Raw genomic sequence first — 27,684 nt, forward strand, 5'->3', positions numbered from 1 at the left:
TCAGCCTTGGGAAAGTGTTGCTTAGAAAATGTCCTGGGACATGGATTGGCTTTAATCACTAAACTGCACCAGGATGCATACTATTTCCTAATCTAATCATGAAGGCTGCTTCCTGATTTTAGAACATGATGGCCAAAATTGCAGGCTTCCTCCTCCAAGCTTTTATCTTGTTTGGAGTTTCCTGCAAATCTGGGTAACATTGCATGGGGCCTCTTCATGAATACAGTATCTCTTGTTCTAATTCCCTCCCTCTGGGTCTCAGAAGGATTACGGGCTTGAGGAGCTTTAGCAGATAAAGCTTTTTTGGAGTCTTTCCAGGTCAGTTTAGAATACTGTGAGCCGTGCATGGTAGGAATGAAAGGAATGGCATCATAGTCACACCCATTGGTCATATTTCAACATCTTTGGAGTTTTAAGTTTCTAATAATATGAGTGCATTTGAAACGATGTAGTCATGTAGAATAAAGCTTTTAGTGTGTGGTTTTCATGGCAACAATAGACTAATATTAAAATGCAGTCTCCTGGTGGAGAGAGGACTCAGTGGTAAAGGTCACTTGTTGCTCTTGCAGAGGACCAGAGTTTGGTTCCCAATACTCACATTAGGCAGCTCACAATCACCTCTAGCTCCAGATCCAGGGGATGCAACAGCCTCTTCTGGCCTCCAAGAGTACTTGGAGTCACCATACACAGGTACACATAATTTAAAATAATAAAACAAATGTTTTGTTGTTGTTGTTGCCTTTTTTTAAGGCAGTTTTTAAACAAAGAGGTCAACAGTGGTGGTTTATGCCTGCAATCCTAGCACACAGAAGACAGAGGTAGAAGAATTTCAAGTCTAAGAGGAGGTCATCTTGCATGAGTGAAACTCTGTGACAAAAAAAAAGTCTTCCCTAAGGGGAACAGGGATAAAGAGTTCCCTATCCTCTCCCTCAGCTGCTCACCAGAGGACCTGATTAGTAACAAAGATTGTAAGAGCAAATGTTATCTAGACTAAGTAAATATATTTAAAACTATTTGGGGGAAATTATAGTATCATTATTCAAATTCTTCATGGTTTTATTATTATCAAATTGAAGAGTTATTATCTGAGAAAAATACAAACTTCAAGACACAGAGAACAAGGCTGGGAGTAGAGTGAAACCTTTAGGGTTGCCATTTTAATCACAACCATTTAAAGGGTTCAAAGAAAACTACTGCTCTATGAACACTGAAGTAAAAAGTGTTTTCATTTCTAGCATCTTCTGCTCTGATTCTGAAGACAGACATGAGGTTCTCAGTTATGGTTCTTAGTCATAAATCCATAGGATTTAAAGTCTGTGTGTAATCACATAGTATTTGGAGAAGCTGTAGGCTTTTCCCAATGAAAACCTGGGTTTATTCTCAAATGGAGAACTAGCCACAAATAAGGTTTCAAGCCAGTCAATGAACAAAAAGCTGGTAAATTCAATATCACATACACAAGAACACTTAGCAGTGAGATATGAGCCAGGAAGGTTTCAGATAAGGGAGCACTTGATCGGACCAACTCAAGTGCCCTTGTGTGGACAACTGGTAAGTGTATTTTGGATTGCAGCTCTCTGGTAAAATTGAGACCACAAGATTGCTGTGGGCACCTGTTTATTAAACCCACTATATGGATCTAAATTTTGGTCCAAAGTCTGTATTAGGAGGTATACTGCATGGATTCTGAAGCCAATTTGTCAGGATTCTAATCCCAGCTCTGCCATTTACAAGGTACATGACTTCAGGCTAGTTACTTAGCAATTTTATACTTCCAGTACTCCATCTATGAAAGGGGACAACTCATAGAGTTGTTGAGAAGATTTAAGGGGGTAATGTTTCTACAGCTTTACATAGTTCCTGGCACACAGTTAAGTTCTATTAGGTCGGTTGGTACTATTATTAACCTGATTTCTCTTTTTTTTTCTTCCTCTGCCTCCCTAAATTAAAATAATGCTTCATAATTAAGGAATCAAAAAGCCAATGGACATTTCTACAAATATATCATCTGCATTTCCCAAAGTACGGTAATTTTGAAGCCAGACAGAAGGAAAAGTAATGAGACACAGAAAGAGGTAGAAGGCCCTCCCTCTAGAATCTGGCCGGCCATCTGTTCTTCCTCATCCAAAAGAGGAAGTGGTTTATGACTGTGGTTTATGACTGTAATCCCAGCACTAAAGAGGCAGAGGCAAGAGCATCTCCACAGGCCTGAGGACAGTCTGGGCTACATAATGAGTGCTGGGTTCAGCTTGGGTTACTTAATAAGACCTTGACTCAAAAATAAAATAATAAAACAGGGTGTCATGACACACATCTTTAATACCAGCACTCAGGAGACAGAGGCAGGAGGATCTCTGTGAGTTTGAGGCCAGCCTAGTCTTCGCAGTGAGTTCCAGGACAACTAGAGCTACACAGAGAAACCCTGTCTTGAAAAAAATAAAATAACAAAAATAAACTAAAAATAAACATCAAGACATTAGTTTAAAAATTAATATGACTTCTTGCATATTAATTTACAAAAAATTTACTTCTCACCAGAAATTGTAGTAAAAGCTGGGCTAAGTCACTGATTCTTAGGTGATAAAACTCAAGTGTGTGTGTGTGTGTGTGTGTGTGTGTGTGTGTGTGTGTGTGTGAGATCTTAAACTCAAGATCAGAAATAAAATCTGAACATGAGGATGCTGATGAGAAGACCTTCAACATTGCTAGTCACACTAACAAACAAACCCTTGCAAGGACAAACAAAAGATCTGGAAGTTGGGCCGAGAAATGTCACCGGTTGCTCTGCCTTCCCCTTCTAGGGTTTGGTTTCCTTAATGGGCTCTCCCCTCAACACACATTGTTAGCTGTCTACTGTGAACCCACTGGGTCTTTCTAATCCTCCAAGTACTCCCAGTTGCCCTCTTCCCTATCATCCACCACCTACGGTGCTCTCTGTGAAAACACTACTGGTTGTGGGCCTCTTTCCCAGGTGCACTTGTCACAATTAAAACGGGTTATGACATTTTTGGAACTCTCTAATTCTTTTGTTTTTATTTTTGTTTTTCTTTGTTTTTGTTTCTCAAGACAGAATTTCTCTGTGTAACAGCCTTGGCTGGCCTGGAACTCATTCTGTAGACCAGGCTGGCCTCGAACTCCCAGAGATCTTCCAGACTCTGCCTTCTGAGTTCTGGGATTAAAGGCGTACGCAACCACTGTCTGGCAAACTCTCCCAGTTCTTAAGGGGAAAAAACATCCCATAGGAGCATAGTCAAGTTTTCAATTTGGAATTAAACAATGACAGACTGAGGTGGTGATAATCATGCTCCCCCACTCCCCATGCAGATTTTATTTTCTATGTTCCTGTCTCTCACACTTTTTTAAATAAAGTTACTTTCATACAATATATTCTGATCATGGTCTCTCCTCATTCATCTCCCGAATCCTCCCCACCCTTCCAACTCCAAGCCTTCTTTTTCTATCTTTTAAGAAAAGAAACAGCCTGGTGTGGTGGTGCATACCTTTGATTCCAGCATTTGGGAGTCAGAGAGAATCTCTTCAGTTCAAGACCAGCTTAGTCTACATAGTAGGTTCAAGAACAGCCAGAGCTACATAATAGAGAGAACTTGTTTCAAAGAGAAAGACAGAGAGGAAGAAAAGAAATAGGTAAATTAAAAAAAGACAAACAGAGCCGGGTGGTGGTGGCGGCGGCGCAAGTCGTTAGTCCCAGCACTCGGGAGGCAGAGGCAGGCGGATCTCTGTGAGTTCAAGGCCAGCCTGCTCTGCAGAGTGAGTTCCAGGACACACACCCATATGCAAAAAACAAACAAGGATAAAACAAAACAAACAAACTGTTGTGGAATATTAATTTAAGATGTATTACATTTGTTTATGCTATAGGACATTTGTTTAATGATGCAAAGATGTGTTGCATTCTTTTATTTTGCATTTGTTTAACTATGTGAAGCTGTGTTACTTTGCCTGTCTAAAACACCTGATGGTCTAATAAAGAGCTGCATGGCCAATAGGTAGGCAGGAGAAAGGATAGATGGGACTGGAGGGCAGAGAGAATAAATAGGAGGATAAATCTGGGGAGAAAAGATCAGGAGCAAAAAGAGAAGGAGAGGAGCGCCTCAGGGGCTAGCCCACCCAGCCACAGAGCAAGCCAGAGTAAGAGTGAAAGTAAGATGTACTGAAATAGAGAAAGGAAAAAGCCCAGATGCAAAAGACAGATGAGATAATTTAAGTTAAGAAAAGCTGGCAAGAAACAAGCCAAGCTAAGGCTGGGCATTTATAAGAATAAAACTCCATGTAATTAATTTGGGAGCTGGGTGTCGGGCCCCCCAAAGAGCAAAACAAAACAAAACAAAACCTACAACTACTACAAACTAACAAAAAAAATGAAAAAAGATTACAAAAAACACCTATCCAGGTGTGCACACATATACATACACATGAAAACTTAAAATTAGAAACCATAATATACAAGCAAAAGACTGGTAAGGTTAAAAAAAAAAAAGCCCAAACAAAGCAGTATAAGACAAAAAAGAAAAATATCCAAAACTACCTTTGGGTTGCTTTTGTTTTTGTTGGCATCTACGGCAGGGGGTGGGGGTGGGGGGCTGCCCTTAGGTGTGGTTCATACTTCTTTCTTTAATTAATTTAGGTTTTTGAAATAGTGTCTATGGCCTATTCAGAATTACCCCACATTGTGTAAAACAGTGTTTTCTTAGGCTGTGCCTTACTCCAGGAGACTCCATTTTACAAACAGCTTTAGACTCCATTTTGATGGAGGAGAATGATTACAGCCCCTGGGTGGATCTGCAAACTACCATGCAGCACAGAATGATAAATGACTTATTCCTGGGAGTATAAAAGGAGCTACTCTAGCTGGGCGGTGGTGGTGGTGGTGGTGGTGGCACATGCCTTTAATCCCAGCACTCGGGAGGCAGAGCCAGGCAGATCTCTGGGAGTTCAAGGCCAGCCTGGTCTACAGAACAAGTTCCAGGACAGGCACCAAAACTACACAGAGAAAACCGTGTCTCAAAAAAAAAAAAAAAAAAGGAGCTACTCTATAAAGTGTGGGGGTGAATTGAGACTCTAAGGGTACATGGCTGTATTAAAATCATATCTGGAAAACAGGCCCAAGAACTTACCAGACACACTAGGCCCAGGAAAGGGTGTAACTCCCTCACTTGAACCCTATAAAGAGACAGACACCTGGCAGTGTGATATCTTGGTCACACACCAAGTGTATAAGTCAGGGACTACCAAGCAGAGGACTTCCTGTTTACCCTTTTCAGCTCAGCTTCCTGTCTAGCCTCTGCTGGGCGGCCTGCTCATTCATCTTTCACCTCTCTGGACCTGGACCCTCCATCTCCCACTCTCAGATCCCAGTTCAGTCTCCACCTTGCATCTGAAACTCTTCAGCGTCACACTCAAGCTCTGACTCTAGCAGCTCCAGCTTCGGCTTCCTCAAGTTGCTGGTCTGTTTTGTTATCAATAGAACCTTTCTCTCAGACCACTTCTATTGCCTTTCAAACTCTGTTGCAGCCTCTTTAACTTGTGTTATTCTGGAAGCCACACATATGCATCTAGATAGACAGATACAAGTGCCCTGTGCTGTGTGATAGGATAGTTAACATTAGCAATTAGGGTTGGAATAAAAGAACCTGCATTGCCTCAGCCAGATTACCAAACTAGGTGGCTTATATGACAAATTGCCACCATTAAACCCACTGGGCCTTGCTAATCTACTGTTATTCAATACATTCTTACACTGTGGAAAGAAACCAGATGCTGTAGTCACTCTCCATCCTCAAAATGGAGTCAAAGGCTGTGTAAAACAGTCTCCTGGAGCAAAGTACTCTGGACACAGAGCGCTTACAAAAGACAGGCTTTCCTGTAGCCCAGGCTAGCCTCAAATTCATTAGGTATCCAAAGATGACCTTGAACTCCTCCTTTTCCTGTCTCCATCTTCAGGTGGTGCTGTTAAGATTTGCACTGTCACACCTGTTCTCTGCAGTACTGGGGATTGAACCCAGGCCTTCTCACATTCTAGACAAGCCATCCAACAACTGTTCTGCATTCCCAGCACCTCTTGTCCCTTAAAGGAAGCTAGTAAGTAGCTTCTCTTCTGTTCAAGGGAACAATGGCTACTTAGTGGTATTTGATTTCCATTGGCAAATGAAGTGTTTACTAAAACATCTGAGTTTTCATCACAGTGGAAGATGCCTCTCTTGCAGTTACTTTAATTCCGACTGTGTCGGGTGGTTCGTTCACAAGAAAGTAGCATTATCGCCTTTGTGAAGGTAAGCGGGGCAGGAACTGCGACAGATTCTCACTCTGCAGCCCATGCTGGCCTGGACCTCTGGACCTTCTGCCTCTGCCTCCTAAGTGCTAGGATGACAAGGATGAACCATAAGACCTGCCTTATTATTTCCATTTTGATGCTGGTTCAACTGACTAATCAATCTAGGCCCTTGTCCAGTCGTTAGCTGTTTTATTACATTTTCTGTTCTTAGCTTTCAGTCCAACGATAATGGGGAAAGACAGACAACATGGATCATGACAGGGTCAGACTCTGCTTCCTTCCCATCATATACTGCTGTCACGGGCGCTACTTGATCTCCTGTCAATTCTACAAGTGTTTTCGAGGCAAATATGCTCTATCCCTACACTGTTGAAGTAACGGGACTGTAGGAATTCAAAGCTTGTTGGTCGAAGATAGAACTTGAATTGATTCCTGCTCCTGAAGACAAAAGCTAATTTCTTTTTATTCCGAATTCAGACAGCGAAAATTGACTTGAAATTAAAGGAGCGGTTTGAGGTGAGGGCTTTGCCAATTTCATTCAGCCTGAATTCCTTTGTGGGTTGTTTTGTTTTATCTATTTATCTATCTTTTTATTTATCTATCATTTATTTATATTTATGGTGTTTTGTTTGAGACTCTAACTCCTCATCCTCTTACCTCCTTCGTGCGGGACCGCAGGAGAGAGCCACCAAAGGCAAATCTTCCGAGTTTTAATTCGGTCTGTTTGAGAACTAACTCTGATGCAAGCTCATTCACTCATTCGCTGGATTCTCTGATACTCTTCCTGGGTCGGTTTTTTTGTTTTGTTTAGTTTGAGACAGGGTCTCTCTCTGTAGTCCTGACTGTCCTGGAGCTCGCTGTGTTCGAACTCACAGAGATCCTCCAGCCTCTGTCTCCTGCGTGTAAAGTTTCTCCCAGCAACCTGCGGTTGACAGTCACGCAGCCGGAAAAAAAAAAAAACCAAACAAACAGGAAGCGTTTAGCTCGGGTCGCTGAGAACGCATACCTTTTGGCCTTCCTCCCGACCCGTAGCCGCGCAAACTGCGCGCGAGCGACTCGCGCATAAAAGCCCGGCTCGGGGCGTCGCGCCGCCAGTGTCGCTTCCTGCTTTGGGAGAAGCTGTTGGCGGAGCCTCGAAGATGGCGTCGACCAGCCGGTGAGTGCGGCGGCCTGGGAACGAGTGGAGCCGGGGGTCGCGGGGCCGAGGCTCCTCCAGACGGCTGCCACAGGCGTCCCCCGCTCGCCTGAGTCGCCGCGGTCCGGGTTCGTCCCCGCGGCTCTGCGCAGTCCCGGCCTCCGTCTCTCTCCGGACCCCTCAACCGCCTTTGTGTCATGTTAATGTTTTCTGTGTATTTCCCCGACTGCGGCCCATCCCATCTGAGGGTCTAGGACGCCGCCTCCTTTCCAGAGAGCTGGGGAAGCGACGTTCTAGGTCCCTGTCGATCTGACAGCTAGAAAGTTGGGAAACGTCAGCATTGGTAGCCCGGTGGAAACGGGTCGCCAGCCCGGTGGCCCCCCGAAGTGGAAAGGAAAGCACATACGGAGACCTGAATCATTCTCTCCTAAAGGCTACCCCTCCCCCAACAAAACCCCGAACTGTCATTGCGTACTCCGAAGGAGATGTTGTCTGTAAAAAATTAATTACATATGCTGGAAGTCATTTTTAATGTATTTTTTAAAACGTAGTGTCCCTAATATCTACAGGAAATGCGTGCTGTGTCCTCAGAGACAGCCTTTAATCTTGTGACCTGCAAAGTGCTTTGCAGACCCTAATTATATTTCTTGTAACCTCTGTGAGGTAGATAATAGTATTCTGGCATATGTGTAAACTGAGTCATGCCAGTGTGTTGACCTTTCGAGTGCCTAGGATACTTATTTCTGATCATCATTCCATTGGTCTCTAGTTAACGCAGAGTGTGTATTGACGTATCAAATTAAGTTCTGCACTTCTGGTACGTTTTTTCTGAGGGGGTTACTGTGTGTGGAATTGACAAACGTCACCATGGGAAGCCATTATTCACAGAAGTGCAGGCCCATTCTGGGAACCTCAAAGACTGTGTATCTTAAAAGGGGAGAGGTGAACATGGGGAGCCCCTTCAACTATTTGTGTGGAAGTAAAGCCATTGGCACCCTTGCTTACCGGTTCTAATTTATTTTAAAATTAGATTTAATCATTCAATCTGGGTGTGGTTTTGTCAGGTAAGGTTTCCTTGTAGGGACTTGGAAACAGCTTCCCCAAATTATCAAATATGAAATTTTCCCATGACTGTCGACTTGGAAACTGGATGTGGTCATATGTAGGCACATCTTGTCATCTTGTGGAATAGGAACCTCTGTATTCTTGAAACACAAATTGTAGTTAAATAGTACACATAGTAAACTCATTGGTTACAATTTTTAAACCGTTTTTGTCATTTAAAAAAGTTCCTTGAAATTTATTTTTTTCTGGACAGCTAGTTTTCATTTTGTATTCCTGGCCTAGAATTCTCCTATCTCCATCTGGAAAGTGGTGGGATTGCTGATATGCCCAGCCCATCATCCAGCTTTTAAATTTGTGTCATTCCTGTTACTACCTTCAAATTTTTCCATCAGTGGGAATAAAGAGAGGTCAGTGTTAGATTTCTGTCTTAGTGTTTGTCCTGGGGGATGGTATATAGTCACTTAGCCTTGAAACTGGTTGGTATTCAGATTGAAGCCCGATACTTATTCTGATTTCAGGTAAATCATTTTCTGACCATGCTCTGTGAGATGAAGAGAGTGCCTATCTTGCAGGATGTTGTGAAAATTGATTATTAAAAATATATATGGGGCTGAAGAGATGGCTCCATGGTTAAGAGCACTGGTTGTTTTTCCAGAGAACTTGGGTTCAATTTCCAGCACCCATATGGGAACTCACAAACTCTTCTTACTCCAGTTCCAGAGGATCTATTGCCGCCTTCTTATCTCTGCCCGTACCAGGCCATGCACATGATTCACAGACATATATGAGACAGAATACCCACACTTAAAATAAATAATTCCATTATCATCTAAATACACTGCAAGCTTTTTCTGTTTCCCTTTTTTAAGTGCTAGGGACTGAGCCCAGGATCTTGTTTATGGTAGGCAAGCATTCTCCCACTAAGCTACATTCCCAGTCCCTTTACCTACTTTTATTGGTTGGTTTTTTTTTTTTTTTTTTTTTGCTTTTTGAGACTATTGTCTAAGTTGCCCTGGAACTCACTATATATAGTTATTATCTATTGAGCTCCAATCCCAGCCCCCTTGATCTACTTTTATTGTTTTGTTTGTTTGTTTTTCTTTTTGAGACAGTCTCACTAGAGTCCAAGCTGCACTGGAACTCACTATGTATCATTATTAGGATGGCCTTGAGTTGGTGGCAAACCTAGCTCTGCTTCCTGCATACTGGGATTACAGGCCTGCTCCATCACAGCTGGCTTGTTAGTAGTGCTCAACTATGCTACTCCTTAGCGTGCTGTTAGGTTAACTTCATGCTTTGTTTACTGATAACTACCCTTATTTTGCTAACATTTTCCTTTATATCAGCAGCTTTTCAGTTTTTATGTACTACTTTTATTTTTCATAATTTATTTTTTCTAAAAATTTCCAGAATAACTACAAGTATAAAGCAATTTCTGCCCTTTCCCCTTTTCCCAATTAGAAAAGTCCAAGATATATTTTAATTAAGTAAGTAAATTTTGGTGGTTATTGTGTGATTTTTTTTTTTTTTTTTTTAATCAATTTTCCATGTGACTTGGAAGTTGGTAGTTAGGGAGCCGGAGAGACGGCTCAGTATCAAGAGCACTTGCTGCTCTTGTAGAGGATCTGGCACCCAAATGGTAACTGCACTTTGAGGGGATTTGATGCCTTTGCTGACCTCTGGGTCCTAGACGTGCATGCAGTGCACATACATATACGCATAAAAATATATACCTTTCAAAATAAATGGATAAACAATGTTAGTGCTTAAAACATTCTGAATTATACCAGCCAGCATGAGAAACTTGATCCTAAACCACAAATGTCTATTTACATATTGAAGGAACAGTTAATTTTGTGTTTTAAGTGTATGCTTGTGATGACTAACATAACCATTTGCTATATCCATGTCAAGTGAATTTTAGAAGAGGGCTCACACCTTCCAGAGATAATATTTACGTTTTTACTAGGAATCTTTGTGACTTTAAAAGCTTGTTTTACCAAGTCATTTAAGGTTAATCAATTTTCCCAAACTTTTAGTGTTCAAGATAAAATAAATAAGAAAATTATTAATATCACGAGCCCCTGGGCTTTGTGGCACATCCCTGTGATCTTACTTCAGGAGGCTGAGGCAAAAGGATTGCTCCTAGTTTGATGCCAGCCTGGGCTATATAGTGAGTTTAAGGCCAACAGGACTATAGAGCAACACCTGTCTTTTAAAAGAATAAAAGGAAAATAATATGTTACAAATATCATAACTCTTAAGTAAATATGTTAGCTTTACAATCATTATTTTTCGCTTTAAATTAGTTTCTTAGATTAGCATGTGATATAATGGATCTCATTATGGCATGTCTTACATTATTAGTGTCCACCTTCATACTGGTTCACTTCTCCCAAATAATGCCCCCTTCTGGCCCTCTCTCTTCCTCCTTCCTCCCTCCCCGCTTGTAGTTCCCTTTTTTTCTTTCAGGTCCTACATGCATATGTAACATGTATGGATATGTGTATATACACATGTAAACTTGAATACAAATTCCACACATGAGAGAATCATGCTGCCCTTATTTTTCTGATTCTGGTTTATTCACTTAGTCTAATGCTTTCCAGTTACATTCATTTCCTGGGACTTCATTCTTTAAGGCTATGTATTAGTACCACAGTTCTTGACCCTGCATCTGACTCCACTTCGTAACGTTATTATGGATGAACATGGGTATTCAAGTGTCTGTGTGATTACTTAGAGCCTTCAGGTATCTGCCTAGGAGTTGTATAGTCTATTATATAGTTGTATTTTTAAAAATTATATTATTGTATTTATTTATTGGGGGGAGGGGCCTGTGCCAAGGTGTGAGTTAGGGCAACCTGTGGGGTTCTGCTTTCTCCCCTAACAACATCAGAGGACCACCTATGGAAGTTGGTTTTCTCCCTCCCCGACATGGGTCCCAGTGGCTGAACTCAAGTCTTCAGACCTGGCAACAAGCACTTCTACCCACTGAGCCATCTCGCCAGCCCTCTGATTTGTCTTTGGAGAAAAACCCATGGCAGCTCTAACAGTTTATCTTCCCATCAGCAGTGTGTGATAATTCTTCTTTTCCACATTTGCCATACTATTTGTTGTCATTTGTTTTCTAGATAATTCCCATTCTGGCTAGGATGAGATAAAAAAACAGTTTTAATTTCATTTCCCCAGTGGCTAAAGATACTGAATATATTTACAAATATTAGGCATTTGTGTTTCCTTTTTTAGAGAACTGTCATTCATTAGTCCACTTGTTGATTGGATGGTGTGCATTTCAAGTTTTGGAGTACCCCATATCGATTCTTGATATTAATACTGCTTCCTATGTCACTGGCAGAGGTTTTCCTCCCATTCTGCACACCGTATTGACTCTGCTGATTGTTTTCTTTGCAGTGTGGATGCTGTTTACATTTTTGCATGTAGTCACTCTTCTCAGTTCTTGGCATTATATCCTGTGCTACTAGGCTCCTTTTAAGAAAGCACTTGCTATACCTACATCTTGACGTGTTTTTACCTATTTCCCCTAACGCTTTCAAAGTGTCCGATTACTTTTGTTTTTGTATCAGTGTGTGCCTGGTGACCTTGGAGGCCAGAAGAAGGTATCAGACTCCTTGGAGCTAGAGTTATGTGTGGTTGTGAGCCACCGTATGGGTGCTGGGAAATGAACCCAGGTCTTCTGAAAGCAGTAAGCACTCAGCCTCGGAGCTATCTCTCCAGCCCCAAAGTTCAGATCTTACATGAAGGTCTTTGGTCCATTTTGAATTGATGTTTGCACAGGGTAAGAGATAGGAATCTAGTTTCCTTCTTTGTATGGTTATCCAGATTTTTAATTTTGTGTTTAACTTGTGAAGATACTTGTGTCTTTTGTCTGGGCTGATCTTGAAGTCTTAGACTCAAGGAATCCTACTTCAGCCTCAAGTGCTGGGACTATAGCATGCGTTAGCATGCCCAGCAAAACTAATTTGTAAAAGCTACAATCCTCAATTCTGGACTAACTGAAATGTCAGACGTTAAGCTCAGCACAGCTACATCTGACTGTCTTTCATTCAAATGTGTGTTGGCTTTAGTGTGCTATGCAAATCTGTCATTAAGGTGGCTAACAAGTTATTTTCTAACAAGAGAAATAAATAGCAAAGAGCACAAGCTAGATAACTATATGTAAATGCTGCTGGCTATTACGATTATAAGTTGTTACTATATTAATCAAGGTTTTCAAAAATCTTAGCAGCTTGCCTATTACTAGAAAACAATAAAACTCAGACTTGTTTCATATTAGTTGGAAAATAAATATAAAAATGTGTTTTTTTTTTTTCATGTAGTTTGGATGCTCTCCCAAGAGTCACATGTCCGAATCATCCAGATGCAATTTTAGTGGAGGACTACAGAGCTGGCGATATGATCTGTCCTGAATGCGGCCTAGTTGTAGGTAAGCAGCTATTAAGGTTTTAATTGAAATCATAATCCACAGTACTTTGCTTTTGTACAGTTTCCAAAATCTTAATGCATACGTTTTGACGGCTCTCACCTCACACAAGCAAGTCACAGTTAGGATAAAGTAAAAAGAGAAATAGAAATGCGTAAGAGCCTCCAGACATACTGTGTACCATTGCATGTATGTAGCCACTCCATGTTTTATAAGGTCGATGCAACCAAAAAGGAAAAGGCTCACTGAGCAGTGGTGGTGCACGCCTTTAATCCCAGCACTGAGGAGGCAGAGGCAGGTAGATCTCTTCGTTCAAGACCAGCCTGGTCTTACAGAGTGAATTCTAGGACAGCCAGCACTACATGGAGAAACCTGCCTCAAAAAACAAAACAAAAAAAGAAATGAAAAGCCAACAGTACTTGCATCCTTAATTTTAAATAGTTAATGGAAGGTGTGTGTGAGAGGAGATGGAATGGTACTCAATAACTAATAAATATCTAACTTTTGTGCCACTCGTATGCTTTCTAAAATAAATATGGTAGAATTCAGAGTAATAATATTGAGGCTTATCCAATGTCTTGTAGTAAAATAAAAAGATCTGTTAATATGGCATCAGGATATAGAATATCTAGTTCAAATTGTTATTGTTCGAATATGCCACATCTTAAAATTTTACTTTTAGGGCTGAGAATATAGCTAGTGGGAACATGCTTGCCTAGCACTGGGAGAGCCCCTTGGTTCAATCCCCACTACTGCAAAAAGAAAAACAAATACAGTTTCAGTTTTATGCCTGTTGGCTCCCTAATCTAGATACCCAGAAGAGACTTAAACTCACACAAAAAGCTAGGATGTTAGCAGCAGCAGCAGCAGCAGCAGAGAACAGAAGTACTAGTGAGAGGTTCGTTACTTTGTTTTGTCTTGAAGTACTGCCAGTGTAGCACAGGGCCACTCATGTTAGGCAAGCACTCTATCGATGACCTGGATTCCCAGCCTTTGAGCAATTTGAGTCACTTCGGAATAAATTTGCTATTAGCCTTGAGAACTGTGACAAATGTTGGTAGCATGTACTGTGGAAATGTCTTATTTAACGTCATTCACCCAAGAAGGCTGCTTACTTCAGACCTATACCGGGAAGGTTTTGTTTGTTATTACCACTGAATATTTGAGACTTTTTCCCCCCATTGATTAGTTTATGGCAGGAGTTTTAGAGCATATAGAATTACTAATAGAAATTGAGATCCATTGTTTCTGATGTCAACACACTGCTAACACATGTTCTTAACATGGCTTTCATGCTAAAAGTGGCTTTTACACTTTCAAGTGATTGAGAACAATTGAAATAATACTATTTTTGGACGCAAGAAAGTAGTACATGTTTAAATTTTGTAACACATAAAGTTTATTGGAACATGCCCATAATCACTTGTTTCAGATCATCTTAACTGGTTAGTAATTGCAGCAGAAACCACGGGCGTGCTCTTATCACTTGGCTCTGTCACTCAGTTGTACTGTAAACTTTAGTTGTAGAGTTGGAACTCAACAGTACTGTAAGTGGCATGCAAGTTGCCATATTGCAACATTTTATAGTGTTTGTTTTATTACTGTCTTGTACTCATGTCAAAGCAAACCTGTCACCTGTAAGGTGGAGTGGAGTAATTAGTTTGTTGATTAGGTAGCAGTGCCATTGTTTGTTATGTAGAGATGCCGCAACTGTGGAATGACTCTTGAGAATACACTCAGGAAGACAGTGGTGAGAAAAAATTAACATGGACTGTTTAATCACACCAGAATTTCTTAATAAAAACAGAATAAACTAGGCATGGAGTTCCCATAGAGTAGTCATGTTTTCTACATGATACTTAATTTAAAAAGGGACTATCAGGAATGCAAGTATCTTTTGAAGGAAGCCAAAGGCTGTGTCTAGACCAGAGTGCACTGGGATTGGTCAGTAAAGTCTTAAGACCCACTCAGATTGGGAGACTACAGAAATCCATTCCACTTTGGCATGTGAACCAGTCACGTAACTGTTCAGTATAATAGTGGTCTGTTTGACTTAACCTTCGTTTGAATTATAGAATACATTGAAGTGCTATGATTTGGCATTCGTTGTCTTATCACTGATTTGTGTGTGTTGTGGTGTGCACGTGTGTACATGTGCTTGTCAGCTGGCAGAGGTCAGAGGATGTCCTCTATCATTTCCCACCATAGTCACTTAAGACAGAGTCTCTCAGTGAACCCAGAGCTTGTAGCTCTTCATTGAGGCTTGCTGACAAGCAGGCCCCAGAGATTCCTTTGTCTCCACCCACACCCCCTGCACATGTGTGGCCATGCTGAAGTTTTTAAATGGGTGCTCACAATCTGAACTTGGGTCTTCAGGTTTATGCAGAAGCCCTTTTACCCACTGAGCCATCTCCCTGTAACTCTGTCTGGCCTGTCACTCAGAGCTTTGCCTACCTCAGTCTCCTTATTGGGATTAGAGGAGTGTGTCACCATACCTGACCCTTTGGTGCTTCTTGAAATATGTTGTGACTAAGCAGGCCAATGAGGCAGAGCTTCCTTCCTTCTTTGAAACTGCTGAGTCAAACAATTGTATAGTAAGTCCCTGCCCCCAACTAGATTCTAATGTCATAGTGTCACTATAGAAATTCAACAGTAGATAGAGTACAATATTTAGGGCATCAGTTGTTCATAAATTTGACCTTGTACATTGCTTGTATGTTGATTTATAATCAGCAAAATATTAGGTTTGTAGCCGCAGTTGTAGCTATTAGAAGATAAAATTGGGGCTAGGGAGTATAGCTGAATGGTAGAATGAATGCCTATCCTGTTAGCTAAACATTATTTATTTTTTATTTTTTTGGAGCTGAGGACCGAACCCAGGGCCTTGCGCTTGCTAAGCAAGTGCTCTACCACTGAGCTAAATCCCCAACCCCCCGCTAAACATTTAGACATCAACACTGCTGAGAAAAGAGAATTGTCATACCTTATGAATTAGGATTTCACATTAATATTGCTTAAAATTAGTAGTTCCATATCCAGTTAACATCATGTCATGTTCACTGCTTAAATTTACATTCATCTTTTTAAAAGTAACGTAAAGAAAATAGATTTGAAACAGAAATGAGTCATTTTGACCTTTTCTTCCAAAATTCAGTCATTGACAAGTCAAAAGGTAGGTGCTAGAGTGATGACTGCTTTGAACTAGTAAGAATGATTTTTGACAGTTATTCTTCGTTTCTCAAAAAATAGAGATGACATTTATGTCTTTAGAGCACGATGAAATGCTCTTTAGATGCCACTCTTTGTTCTGGCTTACATACCGCAGTGCAGTGACATGTGCTGGGTGGGACTTTCTTTTTCTGAGTAAAAGCCTGTTAAGTCTTGACCCAGAGATGGAGACAGTGCTTGCAGTGATAGTTTATGCCTGTGTCAGTGCTACCGACAGAGTTTGCATGGAGAATTCCCATCTGGTTGAAATGTATAAAGTCAATTGGCATGTTTCTGTTTCTAGGATACTTTAGGGTGTGTGTGTGTGTGCTTGCTAACTGATAGGCTTCTTGCTGTCAAAGGTTGATTACACACAGGCTTCCTCTTTGTCAGAGATTGTAGTATCTAAACATTAGGGCTACCTTATGTCACTTTCCCCTTGAAGTGATTCTGAATTGCACTTTTCTTCCAGGGAAACTTTTAGAATACTGCCTCATTTGGATTTTAAGTGGGAATCCTTTATATATTCAGACTTTCTTCTGAATAGTCAGTCCTGTGTCTTGTCATTACTCATGTGCATGACTTTTTGAATTATTTATACTTTTATGCTCTGCTCTTTGAATTGCCTTGGAAGTTTGATTCTTATAAATGCTGTTTTGAACAATTATGTCTAAAAGGGAATGGTTCTTAGTATAAACCAGATTTCTTGAGTGAGTCATTTAGATCATTCCACATATTTGGAAAAGTGTACTCCATTGCCCATTGCTGGGTTATCTGTTTATATATACTGTATACTAGGCTACCTTATAATTATTATTTTTAAAGTCCAGTTTGTCTTTTTAAAAGCAGTATAAAGCTATCTGTAAAAGGTACTTTGATGCCAAAAGGAAAATGTTATGAAATGAAGCATTTCAGCTTGCTGGTTCTTTATCTTCAAATATGCAGGTAGAATTACATCGTGTGGGCACACCTGCATGCTTTCCCACCTGTACTGTTTTCTTGATATATTCGTTTTTGTCCCTTGAAAACGTAACAGTTAGGTAGGCCTAGTGTCACAGGATTATAATTAATTGCAGCTACTAGGGAGGCTGAGACAGGGTTAAACACCTGCCTGGGCTAGAATGAGTCCCAGGCTGGCCTGCACAATTTCCTGAGACCTTGCCTCAAAATAAAAGCAGAAATAGGGCTGACAGTGTAGTTTAGAGAACACTTGACTAGCATGTTCAAGGCTTGAAAAAAATACGTGCTTTGTGTATATACAACTACATAGAAGTTAATGACATTTACCTTTTTAACCTTTCAAATTTGGTAACTCTGGCTTGAAGGCCACAGTAATTTATGTTTGTGCATGGTTTTGTTTTTCTTTGCTAACTAGGAAAGTTGGCCTTACTGACTTTCTGGAAGCACAAGTGCCTGGGAACCTCATAGCACCACTTTCACTTAACATTGCCCTTTCTTGGAGCCACAGTCAGGCTGACATGTTAAAATGCCTTCTAACCGGGGTCTTTGCTCCTGCTTCCTTGCTTTTCCTCAGTGCATAGGAGATGGCAGGCGAGGACACTGCCTCTCATGCTGGTCTTCCTTCACCCACACATGCTTGTCTAGGCAATATTCTGGTTACTTTCAGGTTCTCTGGAAGTTCAAAGAAAACTGAATTTATCAGAAGCCTTCATTAACAAATCATTCTGTTATATAGTTACCTACTTTCTTGAAGTACATCACTAGGTTTAGGTTATAATTGCTATTTTTGTATATGTGCATTTTAATTAATGTAGTCTATAAAGATTTGATATGATCTTCATTGAAATTATCATTCCACTCCATTTTCCTTTGTTACTCAGTAGCTGCTGCAGAGCCCTGGGGTCTTTTAAAGTCTAAGGGTCAGATGAATGCCTCTCTTATCACCCCCACTGGAAATGGAGAGACCGAGACCATTTGCCAGTTTTTTAGTTTTCAAAGCAGTAAATAAATATTGAGAACTTATAGCTGCTTTGAAAAAGTTTACATGCATTATACATGTGCGTTAACTCATTTATCCTTTACAGTCTTTAAAATGTGCAGTTACTGGGGAAATCTAAAGCTGAGGAAATAAGGCATAGAAATGAACTAACTAGGGCCATCAAGATGGCTCACCAGTTAAGAGTACTTCCCACCAAGCCTGACATACTAAGTCATCTACCTGAACCCACACGGCAGAAGGAGAGAATTGTCCTCTGACTTCCACACATGTATGATATATGTACCCCCAACACACAAAATAAGTAAATGTAATTAAAAATTAAGAGTTTTATTTTAAATTATTTGTATATGTCTGTCTGTGTGTGGATGTGTGCACAGGAGTAGAGTTCTCATGGAGAGAGAGTGTGGATCCTCTGGAGCTGGTTTCAGGTGGTTGTGAGCCACCTGATGTGGGTGCTGAGAAACAGATTTGGGCCCTCTGGTGAAATGGCATGTGCTCTTAACTACTGAACTACCTCCTCAGCCCTCCATCTAAATTTTTTTTAAGTTAAATAATTTTTCCAAAACTAAGCAGCGGCTTAGTCTCACACTTGTAATCATTGTATTCGTTGACTGTCCATACTGAAACTCATTGTAATTGCTGGCAAAGATGAACACAGTGTGTTTTTAACTGCCCTGTGGCACAATTCATTGAAAGAGTTTAGTGGAATAGGTTTGGAACATGATACATTTTTCACTTCTGGCTGTGTGATCTTTGGTCAATTAACATCATTTGGGAAGTAATAGTGAAAGTGATACCTGTGTTTATATAACTCTGGGGATTAAATGATAACAATTACAATGGGCACACTGACCAGCATGTGTTTAAGTATTCAGTGCTATCTCTGATACCTGCTTCAAAGATATTCCAGACACTGAACTTGTCCCACTAAAGCAGTGGCCACTCATACCTATTCATGTCAGGTGTTTTGATAGCACATACCTAGCTACAGCCTCTTTGATTGAAAAGTTTAAAATTTTATTCTGAATCATTCTCTCTCTCTCTCTCTCTCTCTCTCTCTCTCTCTCTCTCTCTCTCTCTCTCTCTCTCTCTTTCTCATTTGTTTGAGACAAGGTCTCTCTGTGTAGCCCTGGCTGGTCTGGAATTCATGGGGATCCGGATGTCTGCCTGCCTCCATCATCTGAGTGCTGAGACAAGAGGCTTGCTCCACTACACCTGGCTTCATTGTTTTTCTTTGTATCACATAAAAATAGTTTTACTGTTTTGCTTTGATTTTTGAGGCAAGGTCTTGCTATGTATATGTTGCCAGTGTAGCCTTGATTTCTTTGTTATGCCTCAGCCTCCCAAATCCTAGGATTATAAACACAGACTTCCACACCAACTTTTTCTTTTTGTTATTTTGAACCAATTTTTTCTTCTAAGAGTTGGGATATGAATAATGATAGCATACTGTTTACATAGTTCATTACTAGACTAACATAGCTGGTAAATGCTTCAGAGCAGACATGTAAGACAGGATGTCTAAGCTGGAGCCCAGATGGCCATGGTGAGATGCTAACTATTAGCCAGCATGGGGAGGTCCTGGCTAAGTGAGTAACTGTGCTTACCTTCTTAGGGGACCGGGTTATCGATGTGGGATCTGAATGGAGAACTTTCAGCAATGATAAAGCAACAAAAGACCCATCTCGAGTTGGAGATTCTCAGAATCCTCTTCTGAGTGATGGAGATTTATCTACCATGATTGGCAAGGTAATAATTCCACTTAGCAGGAATGCCAAGGGGAGATGACATAAAGATCTAAAAAGTTAGGATTTTTGCAAAAGTGTCAGTCATTAACCCAAAGAAGACTCTTGACTTGGGAATAAGATATACCATTGTTACCACTGTGGAAGTCTACCAATTTGGATGTTCTTTTTCCGTCATGGTGGGAAGAATATGGAATCAATACACTAATCTAATAATCTTAATTCCCAGGATCCATAATGTGGTTCACAAACCGTAACTCTAGTTCTAGGGGATCCTTCTGGCCTGTACTGGCAATAGTCATGCATTGGTGCACAGGCATACATGCAGGCAAACTACCCATATACGTACAATTACAAAAACAAAATTATATTCTTTATAGTTGTTGTATAAGCCTTTTTCTGGGGAGATGTACCATGAACATCAGTTTCCTCCAGATTTGGAACCAGGCCACACTCCCACCATAGGTGTGAACTCATAGAACTGCAACCTTGAGCTTTGGGCATCACCTGCAGGCAGCAGGCCAGGATGGAGAGTATCCCCTAGGCTACACTGCTGGTTAATGTGGATGACTGTCCCTGAAAGACTAATCAAGGAAGTGTATGCTACTTTAGAACTTTAACTACTGCACAGTCTGTTTTTGTTTGCTTCTTTGAGGCAGAATATCACTGTATAGCCCTGGTTGCCTGTAACTGCTAGCCTTGAACTAATAGATCCACTTGCTGCTGCCTCCCAAGTGCTAGGATTAGAGGCATATGCCAACATGCTCAGTGTAATGACTTTTATTTTAAAAGGTTATTATAAAAAAATCATTGAAAAATTATTGGGGCTAGAGAGATGGCTCAGAAGTTAAGAGCAATTGATACTCTTGTGGAGGACCTGGATTTGGTTCCCAGCACCCACATGGTGGCTCACAACTATCATAACTTCAATTCCAGGGCATCTGATTCCCTCTTTTGAAGCAGATCTGTATACTGTCATATACACCTACAGATATTAATTTTTATACTATTGCTTTCAACCTGTATCTGCTGTCTTCAGCAAGTTATTGTCATAACACACAAACAGATACTCATTGTATCATGGGCATGGAAGAGTTTTTTTGAGACAGGGTTTGTCTATCTGATAGTCCTGGCTGTCCTGGAACTCACTCTGTAGACCAGGCAGACCTCAGCTCACAGAGATCCGCTTGCCTCTGCCTCCTGGGTGCTGGAATTAAAGGTAGCGTGCCACCACTGCCTGGCAGAAGAGTCATAATTTAAGATCACAGCTCTGCATTAGTTTATGCTGTACAAGTTGACTACATGGGAAATCCATGGCAAGTAAGGTTGGTTGTTACATTGTTCTCTTAAAGGCAGGTTAAACAAAACAGGCTGAGTAGACAGGAAGATATCAGTCTTGTCTATTTTTGTTGTTGTTTTGCATTTCAAGACAGGGTTTCTCTGTGTATCCCTGGCTGTCCTGGAACTCACTCTGTAGATCAGGTCGGTCTTGAACTCAGAGATGTGCCTTGTCTCTACCTCTTAAGTTCTGGGATTAAAGGCATACACCAGCATGATCTGCATACCTAGCTTCTTTTGAGAAACTAAATGCAAGAATTAACATACACATAATTTTATTCCTATAGTCACTGGAATAGAGGAATTAATATATATGAGGCTTCAGATCTCATCAATGCTTTTTGCTTTAACAAACTCTTGCTATTTATAGTAGTAGCATTTTTTAATAGCTTTGTTGGGGTTTTTGGCTCATAGACATAGCGCCTACAAATATCTTGTGGTTTCCTTCACAGTGCTTCAGTTTTACTTTTAGTGTCTTTTGCAATGCCATGTTACAGCGTGGTGACTTTAGTGTGCACTTCTGTCATGAGTTTGACCTTTACCATCAGTTAACAAGTATTAGTGTTAAGCATCCACCTAGCTGTGATCTTTACTTAGTGCAGCTGAAGCCTTTTACCACTAACCAGAATGCTTGCTTTAGGCCTGGGAGGATGGTTTTTATACATAGAGAAGTGCCCATTTCTAATATTATGAGGCTTTATCAAGATTGCATTTTGAGTTTTGTTCACTTAGGTTTATATGGTACCTTTAGAGATCATGTGATTTTTCTTAGACCTGTGACCATGACATTTTATATTAACTATTGGATTCTCTAATTGGTGTCTTTCATGTATTGACTAGTCTTCACGTGATTTTGTATCTATATTTAATATGCTTTTGCATTCTGTTTTCTGACATTTATATTTTGTATTGTCTATAAATTCAATTGGACTTTCGTTTCTATTTTCTGTGTTCTGGAACAATTGTTTAGATTTACTTAGGTGTCTGGGAAACAAACTTCTTTAAAGCATCTTCACCTGGAAATGTCTGTTTGAGACACAGACTCCACTGTACATATGTGGTCAGATTGTGTAAATCACATTTCATAGAAATTGTCTGTTCAAATTTTCCAGAAATGTTCGTCAAGGTTAACTCTGTCTTGTAGGGTACAGGAGCTGCAAGTTTTGATGAGTTTGGCAATTCTAAGTATCAGAACCGGAGAACAATGAGTAGTTCTGATAGAGCAATGATGAATGCCTTCAAGGAAATTACGACCATGGCAGACAGAATCAACCTCCCTCGAAATATAGTTGTAAGTTCTTGTCCATCTGCTTTAAGCCATTCTGACATTTACTTTGCATAATTTAATGAACACATCAAAATTTGATATTGTAAGTAATTAAATGGCCTAGATTTAATTAAACTTAGTTTCTCTACTTTGAAGGATCGAACAAATAATTTATTCAAGCAAGTATATGAGCAGAAGAGCCTGAAGGGAAGAGCTAATGATGCAATAGCTTCTGCTTGTCTGTATATTGCCTGTAGACAAGAAGGCGTTCCAAGGACATTTAAAGGTAAGGCTTCAATTGCACCAGGTAGAGTACTGTCAGGCAGCTTTGACACATAACACATAGGCTTGTCTTCAGCATAGCATGCAGTAATCCGTGTACACAGCTGTGGTGGTTTGAAGGAAAATGGCCCCCAAAGGAAGTGGAACTATTAGGAGATATGGGTTTGTTGGAGTGGGTGTGGCCTTGGAGGAAGTGTGTCATTGTGGAGGCAGGCTCATATATGTTCAAGATACACCCAGTGTGTCAGTCTACTTCCTGTTGCCTTCTGATCAAGATGTAGTCAGCACCATGACTGCCTACATGCCACCTCTTGCACCATGATAATGGATTAAACTTCTGAAACTGTAAGCTGCCACCCCAATTAAATGTTTTCCTTTATAAGAGTTGTAGTCATGGTGTGTCTTCACAGCAATGTAAACCCTAAAACAGAAGTTGGTACCAGGGACTGGGGTATTGCTGTAATAGGCCTCACCATGCTTTTGTTTAAAGGAATGTAGACCATGGGACTTTGAATGCTTTAAGTGCTACTTAATGGGCCACCCTAGTAGGAGCATGGAAGACAGTGGTGCTGAGTTAATTTGAACTATGGGGGGCTGGCTCAAGAGGTTTCAGAGGAGAAGAATGTTAGTATGTGGCCTAGAGATCGCTGTTGTGATATTTTGGTGAAGAATGTGGCTGCTCTTTGCCTTTGTCTGAAGAATCAGCCTGAGGCTAAAGTGAAAAGATTTGGATTAATTCTGTTAGCAGACAGCCTAGTATAGACTCTGTTGTATGGTTACTAGTGTTAACTCTAATGAGGATATATAATAAAAATGAGCAAACTGAGCAAGGAAAAATATTTGAAGAGAAAAGGAGCACCAGAAAGTGGAATGGAGCTAAGTCCTGTGTTCAAGAAGATAAAGGATATGGAATAATGGGAGTGGTGACCTCAGGGCAAGATCCCACCCTGCTAGTTTCCAACTTGTAAAAAGAAACTAAAGAAAAGCTTAGAGCCAGGTGTGGTGGTGCACACCTTTAATCCCAGCACTCAGAAGGCAGAAGCTGGCAGACCTCCTGAGTTTGAGGCCAGCCTGGTCTACTGTGCTAGTTCCAAGACAGCCATGCTTAAGCAGTGAAGGAAACCATCAAAACCAGAAAGCTAGTGAAGATGTAAATGAAAGAGGGGGCCATGGTCTAGCCCCAGCAAGCAACAGAACTTGGCAGCTTCAGCCACATGGTTCTGGATTTAGAGTTAAGGATAGAGAAAAGGGGCTATTGAATTTGCCTCTGTGACTAGGGAAAGCCGATGAGGCTGGGCATGTATCAGAGGTGTCCTTAAATGGAAGCCTTAGAGAGGCCACTGCATGAAGCTGTGAAGTTGAAGACTGGATTGCCTTGGAGAACCAAGATACCTAAGATGTTGGAGATGCTAGAGTTGTGGGATACCTGCTGAGGAGAAATGCCAACAGGGAATGGAACCAGTTCAAGAGAAGTGTGTTGTAGTCAACAAAGCTGAAAGGAGTTGGAGATTTGAAGTGTTTCAGCATCAGACATGGAGATGCAGAGTTTAGAGTTTGCCCAGCTCTTCCTTTCCCTATGTTTTGGAATGGTAATGTATGTCTTGTGCCATCCATGTTGGAAGTATGTGATCTGCTTTTTGATTTAAATTTTACAGGGGATTACAGTTAAGAGATTGCATGACTGTCAGAAGACACTTTGAACTTTTAACATTGTTGAGACTGTGATAGACTATGAGGACTTCTGAAGTTGGACTGAAGGCATTTTTGCATTATGATATGACTACAAGCCTTTTGGGGCCAGGGAGTGGAATGTGGTGTTTTGAAAGAAAATGGTCCCCCAAAGTAGCACTATTAGGAGGTATGGGTTTGTTGGAGTGGGTGTGGCCTTGTTGGAGGAAGTGTATCACTGTGGAGGCAGGCTTTGAGGTTTCATATGCTCAAGCCACACCCAGTATCCATTTCCTGTTGCCTTCTGATCAAGATGTAGCCAGCACCATGACTTCCTGCATGCCACCATGTTGCACCGTGATGATAATGGACTAAACTTCTGAACTGTAAGCCACCATCACAATTAAATGTTACAGAGTTGCCCTGGGTGTGGTGTCTCTTCACAGCAATAGGAACCCTAAGACAACGGCATTTGACAGTGGGTCTTTATTGTGTTCTTTGACAGAAAATTCTTTGCAAGCTGCTTTAGCAGGTGGCATCATTTTAAGTCCACTGTCCACCTGACTCCACTTTGTGGGCCTGAAGCCCTGACATCTTGCAGAGGCTTTACATCGGAGTTACATCTGTAGCTAGTGATGAAAACTACTAGCTAGGTCTGATATGTGAGGGGTCAAGTCTTGGAAGGAAGATCTCAGTGTAATTTCATTTTTCTTTCTTTTTTTTTTTTTTTGAGGTCTAATGTTTGCAGTTTTGTGCAAGTCAAAGACTTTGAGGTCACTGCTGGGTTTTTCAAGCTTGTGTTTATGCAGAAGCACAAAACAGCCTACTCCCAGTGTTTCTATGATATGTACACTGACTTTCACTGCCCAGGTCCAGGCTGGACACTACATTCACCATGTATCCAATGAGTATCTTTCAAGTTTTCCTATGTCAAAGTGAAGAGTGAAGACATCTTTTTTTACTGTAACTCAAGCAGTGGCTAACATTTTATCTTATTTAGAGACAGCATGTAGCCAGATGCAAATGCACTTGGCATTCTTCAGCTTGACTACTTTCTTCTCCTTAGAACATTCCTTACAAAGATTAGTATATAGATATCCTAGAAGTTTTTGTTTACTTAGAGAAACTTATTTGTATAAACTGAACTAGATAAATTTTTATTTCAAAAGAATACAGCCTAAATTTAAAGTATGGCGAAAATATAAATGGAGAAATTTTAAATAAATAAGTTCCATGGGAAATATTGCTGAGAGGATTAGGGTCTCATCTTTAAGCTGTGATTGAATTTTTTTACAACTAGAATATTTTATTTTTGTAATAAAAAATGATAAATTATAAAATGAACTCTGTGGCTTCTGAATTTTTTCTCTTTTAGAAATATGTGCTGTATCTCGAATTTCTAAGAAAGAAATTGGCCGCTGTTTTAAACTGATTTTGAAAGCTTTGGAAACCAGTGTGGACCTGATCACAACTGGGGACTTCATGTCCAGGTTCTGCTCCAACCTTTGCCTCCCCAAGCAAGTGCAGATGGCAGCTACACACATAGCCCGAAAGGCTGTGGAGCTGGACTTGGTTCCTGGCAGGAGCCCCATCTCTGTGGCAGCGGCAGCTATTTACATGGCTTCCCAGGCATCAGCTGAGAAGCGGACACAGAAAGGTAGGATCTTTATTAGGCAGTGTGCCAGAGAGATGGCAAGGCTGGGAGTTGATGGTGAAGAAGGCTAACTATTCAGAATCCTTAAGAAGTATTAACACAGAAGGAAATAGGATGAGATATAGTCCCATTCACACCCATTCATATCTGCTGAGCGTGCACCTTAAAACAAAACAAAGACACCTGAAGAAAATACAGTATTTTGCTTTTAAGTGATTATTCAGAGGCATAGTCTTTCTTGTATACAAGTCTCCTTTTTCCTGTTTGACTTATTTATCTTTCAGGGGAGACTTATTTATTGGAGCATGGGCAGCTTACTAGTGGTTACATCACTGAAGAAAATGGCATCCCTTTCCCAGCCACTATTAATTGTCAGTGGGCCCTCAGGGAGGGATCGTACCTCATGGCCCTTCACCATTTTTGATTTTTTTGAGGCAGGGTCTCAAACTTGCCGTGTAGCTGAGGATGATCTGTATGCCATCCTAGGGATAAACCCAGCTTTGCATATGATAGATATGTTGTCTCAGCCTGGCAACAATACCTGTCACTCATAGTGCCATGCTCTAGGTTGTTTTGCATATATTATGTCTATTAGTATTACTAAGACACCTTCAAAAGGGCCTGCCAGTATCACTTACTTGTATTGACTTTGACTCCTGTTATACCTTTTAGACTATATTTCCATTGTCAATTTTAAAAAGTGAAATTGAGGGGTTGCTTTTTGTTTTGGTTTCCACTTTGGTAGTAAGAGTTTGAGCAGATCAACTGAGTCTTGCTTTTTGTCCTTTAGAAATTGGAGATATTGCTGGTGTTGCTGATGTTACAATCAGACAGTCCTACAGACTGATCTACCCTCGGGCTCCTGATCTCTTCCCTTCAGACTTCAAGTTTGACACCCCAGTGGACAAACTGCCCCAGTTATAAGCTGAGGCAACCAAGTGTCACATTCTCATGTACATGGAACTTTATACATAGTCTCTACATTGTGTTGGTTGAGCCTTTAATGAGGAAAAAGATGGTACGCATTCCAGAGCTAAATATTATTACTTAGCATTCTGTATGTATATATTAGTGCAACATATTTAATGATTTAAATTTCTTACTGAATCTGCTTTCTTTTTTAGTGATTAGGAAACAGTATTTTGGAAGATATTGATATATGTAATTCTCAAATAAAACATTTTTCAAAACTAAAACTTGTTATAATACTGTGAAATTTGTAATTTACAATAATTGTAAGTCTTGTACATTACAAGTAATAGAGCTGAGCAAGCCTTGTTTCCCATCCTTTTTATATTGAGGTTCTTCAGTTTTAATAAATAGCAAAAGCTTGAGTACCACTGTTAACGTCTAGAACACATTTTGCAGTGTTAGTATCCAAACCACAGGCACACGTAAGAGGATGTGTGTGAGAAGTGATGAGCTGGGCCTTGAAAAGCATCAGGTTGCGAGGCAGTGAAAGTTTGTTCTCAGTGAGCTAGTGAGCAGAAAGGATCATGAAATAACTAACAAAATTAAATTTGGAATGTTAATCATTTTACAGAACCACCTTGTCTAAGGTTCTTTTCTTAGTTATATTTATTTGGGATATGCCAAGGGTGTTGTATTTTGTATGAGAATTACTGGG

At 40.5% G+C, this 27,684-nt stretch overlaps 2 protein-coding genes across 4 annotated transcripts in view; both read left to right on the forward strand.

The window, feature by feature from the left end:
* Positions 1-7,131, forward strand: part of Kyat3 (kynurenine aminotransferase 3) — a 63,707-nt gene extending 56,576 nt beyond the window's left edge. For 2 of the 3 annotated variants that reach the window (XM_052731129.1, XM_052731131.1), the window contains exon 13: positions 5,962-7,131. In XM_052731129.1, the coding sequence (XP_052587089.1) occupies positions 5,962-6,090 (129 nt within the window). In that variant the 3' untranslated portion in view covers positions 6,091-7,131. The remainder of the gene's footprint in view (positions 1-5,961) is intronic. The other variant, XM_052731128.1, reaches the window with a different exon arrangement.
* Positions 7,132-7,317: 186 nt separating this feature from the next.
* On the forward strand, positions 7,318-27,391 carry Gtf2b (general transcription factor IIB). Its single transcript, XM_052731972.1, has 7 exons — positions 7,318-7,448; positions 12,833-12,939; positions 19,719-19,852; positions 22,331-22,477; positions 22,610-22,739; positions 25,779-26,060; positions 26,848-27,391. The coding sequence occupies exons 1-7, from the start codon at positions 7,432-7,434 to the stop codon at positions 26,979-26,981; spliced, it is 951 nt and encodes a 316-aa protein (XP_052587932.1). The 5' UTR covers positions 7,318-7,431; the 3' UTR covers positions 26,982-27,391.
* The last annotated feature ends 293 nt before the right edge of the window (positions 27,392-27,684 follow it).

Source organism: Peromyscus californicus, unplaced genomic scaffold (genome assembly GCF_007827085.1).
Source record: "Peromyscus californicus insignis strain IS unplaced genomic scaffold, ASM782708v3 Scaffold_9__1_contigs__length_137607984, whole genome shotgun sequence".
In the NCBI taxonomy this organism is placed as follows: Eukaryota; Metazoa; Chordata; class Mammalia; order Rodentia; family Cricetidae; genus Peromyscus; species Peromyscus californicus.

What these genes read in the sequence shown, in the direction of transcription:
- Gtf2b (XM_052731972.1), top strand. An exon ending in TGAATGCGGCCTAGTTGTAG is followed by an intron (nt 12,940 to 19,718) that starts GTAAGCAGCTAT and finishes TTACCTTCTTAG; the next exon opens with GGGACCGGGTTATCGATGTG. An exon ending in TGAGAAGCGGACACAGAAAG is followed by an intron (nt 26,061 to 26,847) that starts GTAGGATCTTTA and finishes TTTGTCCTTTAG; the next exon opens with AAATTGGAGATATTGCTGGT.